The 13,919-nt window shown below is 37.6% G+C and overlaps 1 protein-coding gene across 1 annotated transcript; it reads right to left on the bottom strand.

Moving 5' to 3' along the window:
• Positions 1-1,153: 1,153 nt before the first annotated feature.
• Positions 1,154-7,803, bottom strand: LOC139462017 (kiSS-1 receptor-like). The gene is made up of 3 exons (XM_071243514.1): positions 7,373-7,803; positions 5,703-5,823; positions 1,154-2,117 (listed from the first exon to the last, which is right to left on the bottom strand). Exons 1-3 carry the CDS (start codon positions 7,719-7,721, stop codon positions 1,496-1,498), a joined length of 1,092 nt encoding a protein of 363 aa, XP_071099615.1. The 5' UTR covers positions 7,722-7,803; the 3' UTR covers positions 1,154-1,495.
• Between the last annotated feature and the right edge of the window lie 6,116 nt (positions 7,804-13,919).

Raw genomic sequence — 13,919 nt, 5'->3', positions numbered from 1 at the left:
TTAACGACTACAACGTAATAAAGATGTACAAGAACTGAAATCTTCAAACAAGGAGGAACTATCAAAGTTCAACAAGAAGATTCTTCTGAAAGTTCGTGTGATCTTGCAGATATATTTACATAAGTGTTGCTATATTTTCTAATACCCTTGGCAACTGAGTAGCATGCAACACACATTTAACAGAAAGCAATACTCTGTATTTTCTTCACACATTATAAGGTTTCAATGTTTCAATGTCCTCCTACTGCTCGACCTCAAGCGCTAATTGCTTTCTTCTGCCGGAGATACATAGTCACCATGGAACAATAATTCAAAACATGAAAGCACAACATCTGTAACCAATATGTGTCATTATGCTTAATGTCCGTCTGGAAGTATAGAGAATCACAATAATATTTTTCCGTCCACGTTATAAAGGCAAAGCTGTTTGCCCTCCAAAACATTTTTTAAACAAAAGCTGCACCACGAACACTACTTCAGACAAAGATCTGTCTGATGGTCATCACATTTTAATATATGTGCTTATCGAAACGCCATTTTTAAAATGGCACTTCAACGGAAGACAAAAACACAATCGAAAACAATACGACCTTAACAATAGAGACACAAATTGCATTAAACTCTCATGGAGACAAGTATATCATGTTCTAGAGATCATTCCCCAGCTGATTTGGTCTTTAAGTTGCAGATTTTCGTTATTGCGTCAAGTTATATCAAAAATAAATTTTACTTATTACAATATAAGTGCAAAAACTTCAAAGTCCACTTAATTGTTCTCACAACATGTTACCATATGGTATTCTACATTTCAGTTGTAAAAAGATTCCTTATTTTTAAGTTAAAAATAACACAGTTTTCTATTCTTTGTAATCGACTTCAGTGCCGTCGTCATTCGCCAAATAAATTCACACATAAATTACATCCAAGCAACAACATGTACAAATTATGCAATATTTATTATATGGGTGATGCAACTGCACAAGTTGAAACTGTGAAGCTATATACAGGCATGGGGTTATTATCAACAAAGGGATACATTGTTATATTATCAAGAAACACATATTCCTGCATTATACCCGAAAGCTGAGGGCAATGTTTATATAATATTTACACTCTTAAACGAAAATAAGCCCCGAAGTACTTCTTTCATAATAAATATTGCCCGTGCATGAACTGTTGGCATATATTATCTGTAGGAGACGTTCGGTTTATCAGCAAGAAGTATTTACGGTGTAATTGGGGGTATATTTAGCTAGTGATTATCATTCTTGGCTGGCAAAATGATATCTGTTCCTAATTGCGTGTGTGAGGCTTTTTAGTCTTATCTCAAAGCACTGGCGAAGAAGTGTAGTTGTGCGAGAAAACTCTACACGCTTATCATTGAAGTTTTGTGTCCAACTCCAACGCAGGGGGCATAAATCATAGCCTTAACTAGCCAGTAATCGTATTCACGTCGCGCACGCATGTCTGCCGGCATTTCAACGGCAATAAAGTTTCATAACAGAGTGGTTTTCTGTTCTGGGGATTCACTGCAGACAGACATTAAAGCGTCCTCCGTCTTAAGGTCAGTTTTAGAGCAGCACGACTCTCCAACAACGAGTATGTCGTCTTCTTCCGAGACAGCATGGTTTTGGACATGTCCTTGAACATACAAATACAATAGGGGGGTGATTAACATGCAGACATAAGAGCAACCGTAAGCCAATACATCTCTATGCTGAAAGGCAATTCTGCCATCTGCAAAGTCTTCGCAGAAATTTATGATGTGCGTAGGAAGCCAACCAATCAACATGGCAGATGAAATCCCAGCCAACACTTTGGCAACATTCAGACGTTGAACGACGTTTTGTCCACGTAACGCCTGCTTTCGAAGGTCTCTCAACACACGAATGTAACAGACAAACTGGACCATTAGCGGCACACAGAAGAGGGCGAGGAACATGACAGTAGTGTCCACGCGGCGGTAGATCAAAGGTTCAAGCTTTCGGGAACAGAACCGACGCTCGTCCACGATGTGCCACAGACTAATCACGTTGTACAGAAATACACGAGGAACCATGGCAACACATGCCAACATCCACAATGAAACTGTTATCCCCTTCGTGATGCGGTCGTTCCTGCAAATGAAATAAAAGGTTTCTTTAATAATACATAGTTATTATTGTAGATATAAGACCAATCGAAAATGCGTTGGTGATGACAGCAGATGTTCGTAATATTGTGATATGTGTCTGCTGAAAAATAATCCAGCACCACTTTTTTCATACTTTTATGTATTTGAACATATCTGCATATAGTATTGGCCTCACTTTGGTAATTCTACAGGATTCCTCTGATACCTTACTTACTTACTTACGTTTGGAAATTTAACGTGCGCTTTCCGACTGGAGCGTATTTCGCACACGGGCCCGGTCGGGCCATTTAGCGTGGTTTTGAAGGGAAAATAAAGGTGTTGCAACCAGAGGGGGGTTTTAGTGGTTGCTTATATAAGTTTTGGAGATTTTGAAATTTGGAATGCATGCCTAGGGGTGTGGTAGTGTACTAAGGGAGTGTGTTGGTGTGTGTTTGTTTGTTTATGTGGTGTGGTTGAGTGTTTTTAGATGCGGATCATTAGATTGGTTTTAGTTAAGTTTACGCCTAGTGCTTTAAATTTTTCTATATTGCTCTGATACCTGATGAAAGCTGGTTTATATTACTGTTGATCCAGCTGGTCGCGAAGGACTGTTGCAGAGAAGCAGAGGAAGCAGATAAACGATTGGTCAAATAACTCAAAATATGTAAGCAAAATAACAAAATATGTAAGCCATGCCAATGATCGATTTCGAATTGTGTATTTCAATATAAATATGTCACTTTGTAAACAAAAAGGAATGTGCTTCGTCAGAAAATAAATACATAATTTACAAAACTGCTACTGTATATATAGCTGGCGTTGCTTAATTATATGCGTGCGTATAACTCACTCTCTCTCACTATATAAAATATATAGGCAAAACATTTGTGTTCAGATTTATCTTACTGTGAATTTTTGGTGGCACACAACTGAAAGTTCCATTTTTAAAAGTATTTTGAGGATTGGAAGATTATTTAGACTTAACTAGCTAAAGATGGACTTGAAGGCTTTATACTATTTGAAGGGTCACATTTTTTTTTCAATGTCATATTCAAATTCTCTCTGGCATGTTTATTGTTCTTTGTACTAGTTATGTTCAAATTTCTGCCTATTTTCATCTTCCCACTTGAGACGCTAGTTTGTTAACTGAGTACATGTATTTTTACAGTTAGGAAATCGATAAGTCAGGTTACAAGCTCGTAGATAGATGCAAAATGGAATCTGTTGAAATATGAGCATCAATGTCTGCAGGTGTTCGCAATACTGCAATAGTTTCTGTTGATGTATACATAGAGTTGGAGTGGAGTTACTGAAAGTGCTATGTTATATAGCCAAGTGAAGTCATTTATATTCATATATGAATACTTGTATAAACTCTTAAAATAAAATAGGAGATATTCGGAAATAACTTAATATTTCCAAAATTGTAGGGGATATTAGTTGTGTGGTGATAATGAACGAATACTGGTACTGAAGTATGACAGTAGATGTTATGACCGCCGACAATAAGGGTAAGACGGGAAATTTCAAAGTTGAAGTTTTGGATCAGTATTGCGTAATACCGCCACGATTTTTAAAACAATCATTCACTGCGTATGTGTCTTCCAATGGCGATTTGAGGGAGTCTGTCCCATTCCTCTTCCAACGTGTTCGGCTGCCTATGACGTTGACACACACGTCTCCCTTTCATGTCCTAGATGTGATCGATTGCGGAAAGGCGTGGGCTCATTACTGGCCATGGCCTTCTATGTATGTTGTGCTGCTCTGGGATGAGCATTGACGATTCGTGCATGGTGAACAAACGCGTTGTCGTCTTGAAAAGAAAACGTCGACCGAAACGTCTGGCAAACGGGACAACAAAGGGTGCCAGTATGTTTTCCGGATGGCACTAGTCCAGTGACGCTTCCTTGCACAATCTGGAGTGCTCAGTCATATTGATGCCACCCCACACCATAGCCGATTCACCAAATTTGTCATGAGGTCTCACGTTTAGATAGGTTTGAAGACCGCCTCCGTCGTCTAGTGGTAGAGAGCACAAGTTCCGGGGTCCGCGTTATACCAAAAGACGTCGGCTTTAAGGGGTTAAACGAGGTCTGTTTGGCTGGGAGTCGGTGTATTGTGTATGAAGGGGCTATTCATGTTAAACTGAGGCATGGTATCACAGTGGGCTATATAAGTGCAAAATCTTGATTCACCTCACCTCACATTGGTTTGACGTTCATGTCAACGCCAAAAGGGAATCGGGACTCAACTGAAAACATGACACGTGACCAGTGACGAATACCCTTTTCGACGGTGATACATCATTGACGTCTGCTGTCTGGCAATATGACGATTTGTAAGGTGCGCCGCAACACGTGGCCGTCGAGCAGCATGGAGATGAGCTGCAAGTATACACGAATCGTCTGCCGCGTAATTCGTACGCGAGTAGCCCGATGAAAGTTTGCAGCTGTTTAAGCTCAATTTCCTAGAGCCTGGTTTCGGATCAATCAATCCCGTACTCTTGTCGATGACCTGGAACGCCCTGAACAGAGTCGATCGTCAATATTTTGGGTGTGTTGGTACCTGTTCCATGGTCTGCTAATCACAGACTTAGAAACATTGAGCACATTTGCTCCTGCATGATAGTTTCTGTCAGTTTCCGGCATGCCAGTAGCCATTCGACGCTCCGTTAGTTCATACACAAACAATGCATTTTATCAAGTAAATCACAACTGTACAAAACGCAGAATTGATAAGATTGTCAAAAATAATGATTCACGGAGATTAATAAACCTTCCTTAAAAGTTTCAAACCAGGAAAGACACCCTACGCACATTCGTGGCACCACTACGCGAGGCACATGGAAAAGATAGGGTGTATTTTGTGTTATGTTTGACAGACATAAGCGCTCATGCGCGGGATATTTCGTATCTTCTTTCTAATACTTAATAGTGACACTAATATTACATACAGATGCACACACACACACACACACACACACACACACACACACACACACACACACACACACACACACACACACACACACACACACACACACACACACACACCCGTATATTTGCATTTAAAACAACTATGGTTTATAAAGTTGGGAATCTATATTCTCAATGAATGTAGTGTTAAATGTATCACAAATGAACACGTTTAATTGTCATCATGTTGTTTAATCAACCTTAAGGAAAATTACACGATAGCAAGCGTAGAATAAAAATTTGAAACATCATAACTGATATTGTACCTGTGTAATTACAACCATTATCAAGGAAATGTATACTACAATCACCCAAAGTTATAAAATTAGTTGCTGGGAAGTATCACACGTACGTTATCATTTGTTTTGTAGCGTGAAAACTAATAATTTAGTCAAGAAATTATATTCATCATTTACATTGTGTTTTTTCCCATGCAAATATGTTTTACGTAAAATGGGAAATAGTTAGGTGAATATCGTGTCTAATATGTGTCGTGTGAAATATGTGTCTAATATATTATTTTATGTAAAATGACCTGTCAAAATTTACTGTTTTCTGCATAGAGAAGAAATGACCTTTCATAAGGTGTCATAACTGTGTGTGACAATGCATACCTCTTTAGTGTTTTATCACCGTGAGCAGTACTGGAGTCCAAGGTGTGATGCAGACAAGCCACTGTGATAGACAAGGTGGCCGCTGCCACGCATACTGTCATGCCATAGTTGATAGATTTACCTGTAAGACAGAAAGCATTAAAAAAATCGCATTTACAACAAAAGTTATTTTCCCTTCTAATATGCATATATCAACGGAAATAAATATACATGTCGGAAAACAAAGACAGGACAGAATTAACAACTTTCTATGAAACGACTGATTTATCTTGAGTTTGAGAAGCCGTGTTCGTGAAAATATGTTTTCTGTTTTTCCCGCACAAAGATATATGATAAAGAAAATAATAGGGACCCAGCAATTTTTTTCTATGAATCAGTCTGCATTATTAACGCTCAAATGCATGAAAGAAGCCACACCAACTCAGAAAAAACTCTTGAAAGAGATTTTTCTCGATTGATAAAACATATATCAAATATAAATACATGTTAAATACAGTTTTGTTTCCGTGTGCGATTTGAAAAAAGGTGAAATATGTCCCAGATTTATGATCATGGTTGCAGTCATATTTCGGCGCAACCTCACTTTAAATTATGTTCAATGAGATTGCAGTTTCAACGAAATTTCAATTGAAGTTTGAAATACGAACACTAGTTTTGGATTTCTGAGGTTTGCACATGGCATGAAAACAGAGAGACACTTCTAAAAGCTTTTGTTGAGACTTTCATGATTAAAAAATATAAAGATGCCAGATAATGATGCAATCATGTGTAATTATGTTTTAACGCGACGGAAATATTAAACCATGAAAAGTATTTAAACCCCCCAGAATGTGCAGATAATTAGTTTTCGCTTGGTTTTATTGAATATTTCTTAGACCATAGACGGTTTGAAAGGTAATCTTCATAAATCAGGATTTTTCACGTTCTTGCAGATATATCATGGCGTTATAAACATAGCAGCCTCGCAACATAAACTCATTATTACATACAACTACAATATATTAGTTATTACTCATGTCTTAAACACTTTAATGCATCAAATGTGTATTTCAAAGTATGCGGACTCTCGCTGCGATACAAATAAAAGCGACAAAACCCTTTCCATTTTCATAAATAAGAGTCGATTGTACGATTTCGACTTTTTCATGAGCATGTGTTAATGAATCACTATCAAATAATGATCATAACATTAGCATCTTAAACATGTGACACCGTTGCATCATCATCTTGAAAGGGCCATATTCTGTACAGTCATTTAAAAGAACACTTTTATCCTTATTGTGATACACATTTTTCGTTTTGGTATGTAGATGACATCGTTTGAATGAATTAAGCACTATTTTCTTCTGATCTGAAATTAACTGCCGTTGTTGGAGAACTGATTCTAATGAAACTATAGATTGCCTGTAATGCTATCATAATTGATATAAGCTCAGCGGCACTTATGTAATCACTTTCCATAACCGATAGTCATTGTTAAGTAAATTCATTATTTAGTTTAAGGGAAAACAATATGTATACACTAAGAAAATTAAAATTAGCTTTAATTCTCCAGATGCGAGTGTGAAAAGAAATATGAGTGAGAACAAAAGTTAAAGTGCCTTCAGTTTTTTCACTACATTCTTGAAATGATATATACATGTATTTTATAATAGTGTTAGGACACTTACATGCAAAGCCTCCGAATACCCAATCCGTTATTCCATATGCAATAGCAATGAATGGGACAAAAACAGATAAAAATACGATGTTTCCTATGAAGTGGCTAGCCAAATATGTGTCACTTGCACTTGAAAGATTCCTTCTTCTATAGATAGAAGTCAAAGCAGCGGAATTTGTAATGACTCCTCCAGTGACTATAAGAAAGTACAGTACGGGAACAATAATGGTTTCAGGTGAAAGGTCAACAGGAGGCACATCACCATCGTCATCAAAATAATAACCATCCACATCTGTCAAATTTTCAATGGAAATATTTGGAAGAAGAAAGATCCCACTGTAATCAAGGAAGGTCTCCATGCTCCCAGTGTACCACTTTGTCAAAAATTGCACACTATTTCAGCATTGTAAAAGTTCAACCAAATATCCAGAAAAACGTCCACATGATCTTCAAGTGTCTTTCACTACTGTGAACATGTTGTCAGTCCACATCACCTTGCCCTTGGATACGTATGATGTAAGGAACAATAAGGAATGCCTGTCCGGATTTTTTGGCTGTTCTCTTAGCAGCGATTGGTCCGTCACATGAATGAGAAGGATTATATACCCCCTCATTAACTTGAATACCTACAACATCCAATGAATTCAGGTCTCAGTGTTTATTTACAACCGAAAGGAATGTGCTTCCGACATAAGATCCAGTAAACACACACACAGATGTGACTCCCCCTTGCCTTCTGTCGGAGATTCACCTATGAACCGTGGTGCCAATGAGGTAAGGTCACTGCCCGATTCGGGTGACCCGAAATTCCTCTGCGTGCCATGTAAACCTGTTCTCGCCTGGGCTATGTAACATTTCTCCTATAACTGCTATCTCTGACATACGTCGCGTATTGTGCAATTTAAAGTTGTACTTAATAAGACAAACTTTAAACATTAATATGCAATGTCGTCAGAAGATGAATTTATAGGGACATGTAGCCTAGATACGATCTTCTCATCTACCATGGAGAAACTTAAATGTGTGTTATTTATTACTAACGTTTATCCACTCTTCATCTAGATTAGATAAATATAGTAGCAAGCAACTGATGATAAAAATACGTAAAAGTGTCTCACTTCTAAACCTAAGTCATTAATCATCCAGGTTTTTCTTTTACTAAAGGTAAATGATAAACACCTGCAATGCAACTAAGATATAACTTAACAATAATTGCATCTTACACAAAACAAACGGTGTTAAAAGGCAAACACAATTTTAAAGACACATATGATAAGTGGAAACAGTGTGTAAACCTTTTAAAATGAATGTACAGTAATTTGTCTATTAACCTCATGTATAGATTTATCTGTTCCTAAATGTGCTTAATGGAACAACAGTTTTGATCAATTTACAATAATAACATCAAGAGGTCAGATTTACTACTAAAGCCTGGTGAAATAGGACTGGCGATGTCCATGATGTATTCTACGCCCGCGGTCGTTTTTAACGCAGTGATCCGCAAAAACATTACCAGTCCAGCGAGATTACTAGGAACACAGATTGTATTAAAGAGTGCGATACACGGTTGAAAACGTAACTCGGAATGTTAAGTGTCTATACAAGTAGGAATGTAACACGCATTAAATGCTGAAGTGAAGTATGTTCTCAATATAACTAAGTAGATGTGACACCCTCGCAAGCTCCGATGACACTTTAGGAGAGCAATAACGATTATCTTAGCTGTGCTTCGTAGAGAAGACCGGCAGATGGGGTTTATACCTATTTAGAAGGCTAAACATACATCTATAAGGAATGCTTGCAACTGCAGGAATGCTTAACAACAAACTGTTTGACAATACCAACCCGTATCAGATGACAAGAAAGTGTAAATATCGTTTATCTGGTATTTGTTTTTGCTGTGATGATACAGTAGAATGTTAATGTTTAAGATGAAAACGCATTCTTCTTAAATTTGTGTTCGCATTTCCGAAAAAAACAGACCTGCACAAAGATATGGTAAACGTTGCACCTTCCAAATATACTTTTTATCTGAATGAGGATACAGTGTATATAGATGTCATATATCCCATTGTGTGGGTCTGAATGGGGAGAGTCCTATCTACTCTCTTCACCCCGGGACAGTCTATGATAGTATGTTTATGGTCAAAATCAACAAATCATATCGCTATATTCCTTCGCGTTATAATTATATTAAGTATACTATGGATGTTTGATGCTTGATACGTTATCTGCATAGTTTTGTAATTATGATTTTGACGTTTAATAGTTGATGCGTTATCTGCATATATAAGATAGCTACGAGATAAATCGCAAAAAACAATAGGTTTATTTCACGATAAAATAATGTTCTATCTGGAGATTCGAACATGCGCTCGCAACTTGATGAAGTCGTAAATTGGACGACATTATTTTTGAGAGGATAGTGTCTCGTGAGTTGTTCCTAATAGATGTAGCTGGGCAGCGCAGATGAACGCAACGGCTGAACGATCGCACCCATATGACAATCGGTATGAGGAGTAAAGGTACAGATAATCGACGTGTAGCTTGTGAGAATATGCGGGAAATACTATATTTAACACACACACACACACACACACACACACACACACACACACACACACACACACACACACACACACACACACACACACACACACACACACACACACACACACACACATTTTTACAACATACTTAAAGATGCTGTACGTAATGTTGATATCTCATATAAGTAATTAACGACTCGCGCCCCTCATGGTTTATTCTCCCTGCAGTGTTTTATTTTATGATAAACAACCCCCACTCGTCGTTTATGTCTTAAATGGAAGTATGATATGACTGTTTGATAACTGATTCGTTATTTTCACATGTATGTATGCTGCTGATGTTTGATACAGCATACGTTATCTGCATATGTAAGTATGATGATGACGTTTGATGCTTAATACCTCATCTGCATATGTAAGTATGGCGTACATGGATCTTTGATCCTTGATACCTAATCTGCATATGCAAGTATGACGTACATGGATCGTTGATGCTTGATACGTTATCTGCACATGAAAGTATGACATACATAGATCTTTGATGCTTGATACGTTATCTGTACATGTAACTATGATGTGGACGTTTGATGCTTGATACCTCATCTGCATATGTAAGTATGACGTACATGGGTCTTGGATGCTTGATACGTTATCTGCATATGTCAGTATGATGTGGACGTTTGATGCATTATCTGCATATGTATGATGTTTTATATCTTTATATGTATATGTGACAGAATAAGTTTTCTGCATTTGTAAGTATGATATTGATGTCTGCTTTCAACTACATTATAAACATGTGTCTTTGAATCATGACTAAAACATGTAACCGCCACAGGTTCATTGACAACTTCCGAAATCTCACCCGTCACGTTTATCGTGTCGCCCATTGTGACGTCTTGTACTTAATGTAAATGTATTACGACAAACTGTCATTGTGAATAACTTATTGAGGTAGTTATTTACAGACCTTTCTCATCAAATGGTGATAATATAGGAATACATGCGTTGTGTCAGATGTTTTTGAAGAACGGGTTGTGCGTACATACGCTCGCTCATGTCGCCTCGCTTTTTGAGGAACTATTTTATTCCGCGATACAGCTGGTTGATGTATGGTTGTCAGGGTAAACACACGTACAAAATAAAATTATGTATAGGTTTAGGCCTACATTCTTTGAGGTTCGAAATTGTGACAAATATTTTTCAGAATTGACTTTCACTTTGTGTGAGCTCATTAGTGTATGAACGCATTAACTCTTGGAAGGTTCATACTCCAATGAACTCACACAAAGTGAAAGTCTATTCCTAAATAAAACACTGCAAAGAGAATAAACCACGGTGCCTATAGGTCATGTGACCAACACTTTGAAGTTCTGTAGCACATGTACACCAAACCCTGTTTTACCTCCACAAAAGGGAACTGATCCGTTGAGGAAAAGTGTGGCAAAAATATTGATTTCATGTCTAACAAAGTTTGTGAAAGCATGGGTTTATAAGGGCACGGAATTAGACACTGGACGTTTGAAAAAGAGAGTTTTGATAATAGTAAACATTTATATTTACCATGTTTGGCTAATAAACTGTTGGGAATAACAAGATATAAACTCATTATTTTCATTTCATATGTAAGCTGAGAATGAATACCTGGTTTTGTGTTGACAATAAAACATTAATCTGTATGTTATACTCGACAATGTGAGTGAGAGAGCTGTCGGCATTTCAGCTCGATTTTTGAAGAAAGCTCGAAGTGATGTAGGTCATGACGTCAAACCCATGAGCACGGAGATGTCGCTGACAAACCTGAATAATTAATCAGGGCGAATGTGATATTCGAACCTGGGATCATAGGTTTCTGGTGCGCCTAAGGGACGCAATTCTGCACCGCGAATTTCGACGCAGTAGACAAGTGTGCCTCCCGTCCCCTTCGTGACTATGTACTCTGAAGACTGAAGACAGATTTATAAAAAAATGTATATATGATACCTTGTCTGTTTATGAACGTATTGTATGGTTATATGGTGGTTATACCACAATATTCGTCAAGTAATGTCATCTGGGTTGCATGGCAAAACAATTTTCATTAAACGCCTCTCCTAAATGGCGCTTTGAACAGTTTTTCATTTTCAGAAAATCATATTTGCACACGGCAAATCTGGGATTCGAATAGGCTGTTCCCAGCATCCAGTGGAAGCAACACTGCATTTTGACTAGTGGTGCCTCAGTCTAGACTGTGACCTACGTCCTTAGGTTGATAATTATAAATGTAAGTGTATGATTAGGTTGATATTTTGAATTGTTAATAAATAATTCCTTATAGTGTAGGCTGTGGCGTAGCCTAGTGGTTATTGTTCGTCAAAAGGGTTCGATTACCCACATGGGGATAATGTTGATAAAACATACGAACTGTTTGTTGTACTTAACAACACTATCGTCATGAAATATTTACTAGAATATGAGAGTTAATACGCGTGTATACTCTGTCCATAACATAGTTACAGTAAAATAGTTTGAATAGAGGAGGCTGGAAGCACAATTAGGTGTTGCTGTGAAGTCTTTTAATGTTTTTGACTTGGGTTTTAACACTGAAAAAGATTGTGTGACAATCTTCAGATCCCGAATCTAGTGAGCGTTCGCAAAGAGTGTTCAAGATTTCTCTTGACATTTGAAGTATCTCGCGTAGGGCTGAGTGCACACATGTCTCACATGTCTGGTAATTAACACAACGAAGTTGTTTCTGGCCTGCCTCGCCGATGAAGATACATATCTGTTCTTTAATGCTTGTCGTGTCGTTACATTTCCACGAAGAAACATTCAGATACTAGATACCCTACTTAATACTCAAATAAAAATAAAATCACCAGTTGTGCAAGGCAGGCCAATTTTTTCATTGTACATGGATTTGTAATCTCTGATAAACAAAATTATTTATAGGGGCGGTATGTGAGTCATATGACTTGAATACACCCAAGTGTCATACATTTAGTCCCTTACTCACAATCAATCCTTGTAACAAAGATCATTCAGAATAAGTATCTCTTTTATGTGAAACCTTAGGCAAAATTACGTTTTCCAGTTTTTTTCTGAAACAAAATAGTTTTTTTTCTCTAAAAATGCCCCAGCCCCCTGCCATGCAACCCTTTTATATGTCAAGTTGGTGAGACCCTTACTTTACTCTTCACTATAGAATTTACGTTAACGCCGTGAAATGGAAAGAGTTGCCATCGATTGTTGAGATACTTGGCCAATGTATTTTCGACATACGTTTCTCACGTGTTGGATAAAAGCTTTGAAGTTTTTTAAAGGTCCAATGAAGTTCCCCGTGTACTAAAACACATACTTTGACCTTGAAATCCCCCGACATAAGTGCATTTAGATTCACATTGACTTAACTGATTAGCATATCGTGATCAGCCCAAACAATCCTGTCTGGGAAAGCTGCATAATCTGACGTCATTTGAAAATTACAATGTTTTGGGTGAATGGGATGGGTACTTTGTTCCTTGTGTGCATGACAAATGTCATTACTTTTTCTAAATGGCACATCTGTCGTACATATATAATGTGAATTTAATTGGATTTTATTTTATTATATGGAAAAGTTGATGAAGAAAACGTGCACAAATGGGCGTCAAATGACCTTAAATGCATTACTTTAAGCCAGATCTTCATTGTCATTTTAACTGCAACATGATATTTACCTAAAAACACTTGTGCGAATCATAGAATAATATGAGGGTAAATACGTCAAAACATCCTTCCCTTTCTTCTCAAAGTCATTGAGTAAGTATGGTTCTACGCCGTTTATAGCAATGATCCAGCAATATGATGGCAGGAAACACCAGAAATAAGCTTCACACATTGTACACATGCGGGGAAGCGAACCCGGGCCTTTGGTGCGACGTGCGAACGCTTTAACCACCTGACTACCCCCCCTCCCCCCTCAAGAAGTTGAGCTCAAGTAACCTGTGTATATTTCACGCAAATATCCCTTTCAGAGTCGCACAATGA

The sequence above is a fragment of the Haliotis cracherodii genome, unplaced genomic scaffold, assembly GCF_022045235.1.
Source record: "Haliotis cracherodii isolate W230 unplaced genomic scaffold, xgHalCrac1.p SCAF_15, whole genome shotgun sequence".
In the NCBI taxonomy this organism is placed as follows: Eukaryota; Metazoa; Mollusca; class Gastropoda; order Lepetellida; family Haliotidae; genus Haliotis; species Haliotis cracherodii.
Note: the sequence above shows the minus strand (reverse complement) of the source record. Positions and strands in the feature narration are given on the sequence as shown.

What these genes read in the sequence shown, in the direction of transcription:
- LOC139462017 (XM_071243514.1), bottom strand. Translation starts at nt 7,721, where the DNA reads ATGGAGACCTTCCTTGATTACAGTGGGATCTTTCTTCTTCCAAATATT. An exon ending in GGTATTCGGAGGCTTTGCAT is followed by an intron (nt 5,824 to 7,372) that starts GTAAGTGTCCTA and finishes TCTGTCTTACAG; the next exon opens with GTAAATCTATCAACTATGGC. An exon ending in GGTGATAAAACACTAAAGAG is followed by an intron (nt 2,118 to 5,702) that starts GTATGCATTGTC and finishes TTTCATTTGCAG; the next exon opens with GAACGACCGCATCACGAAGG.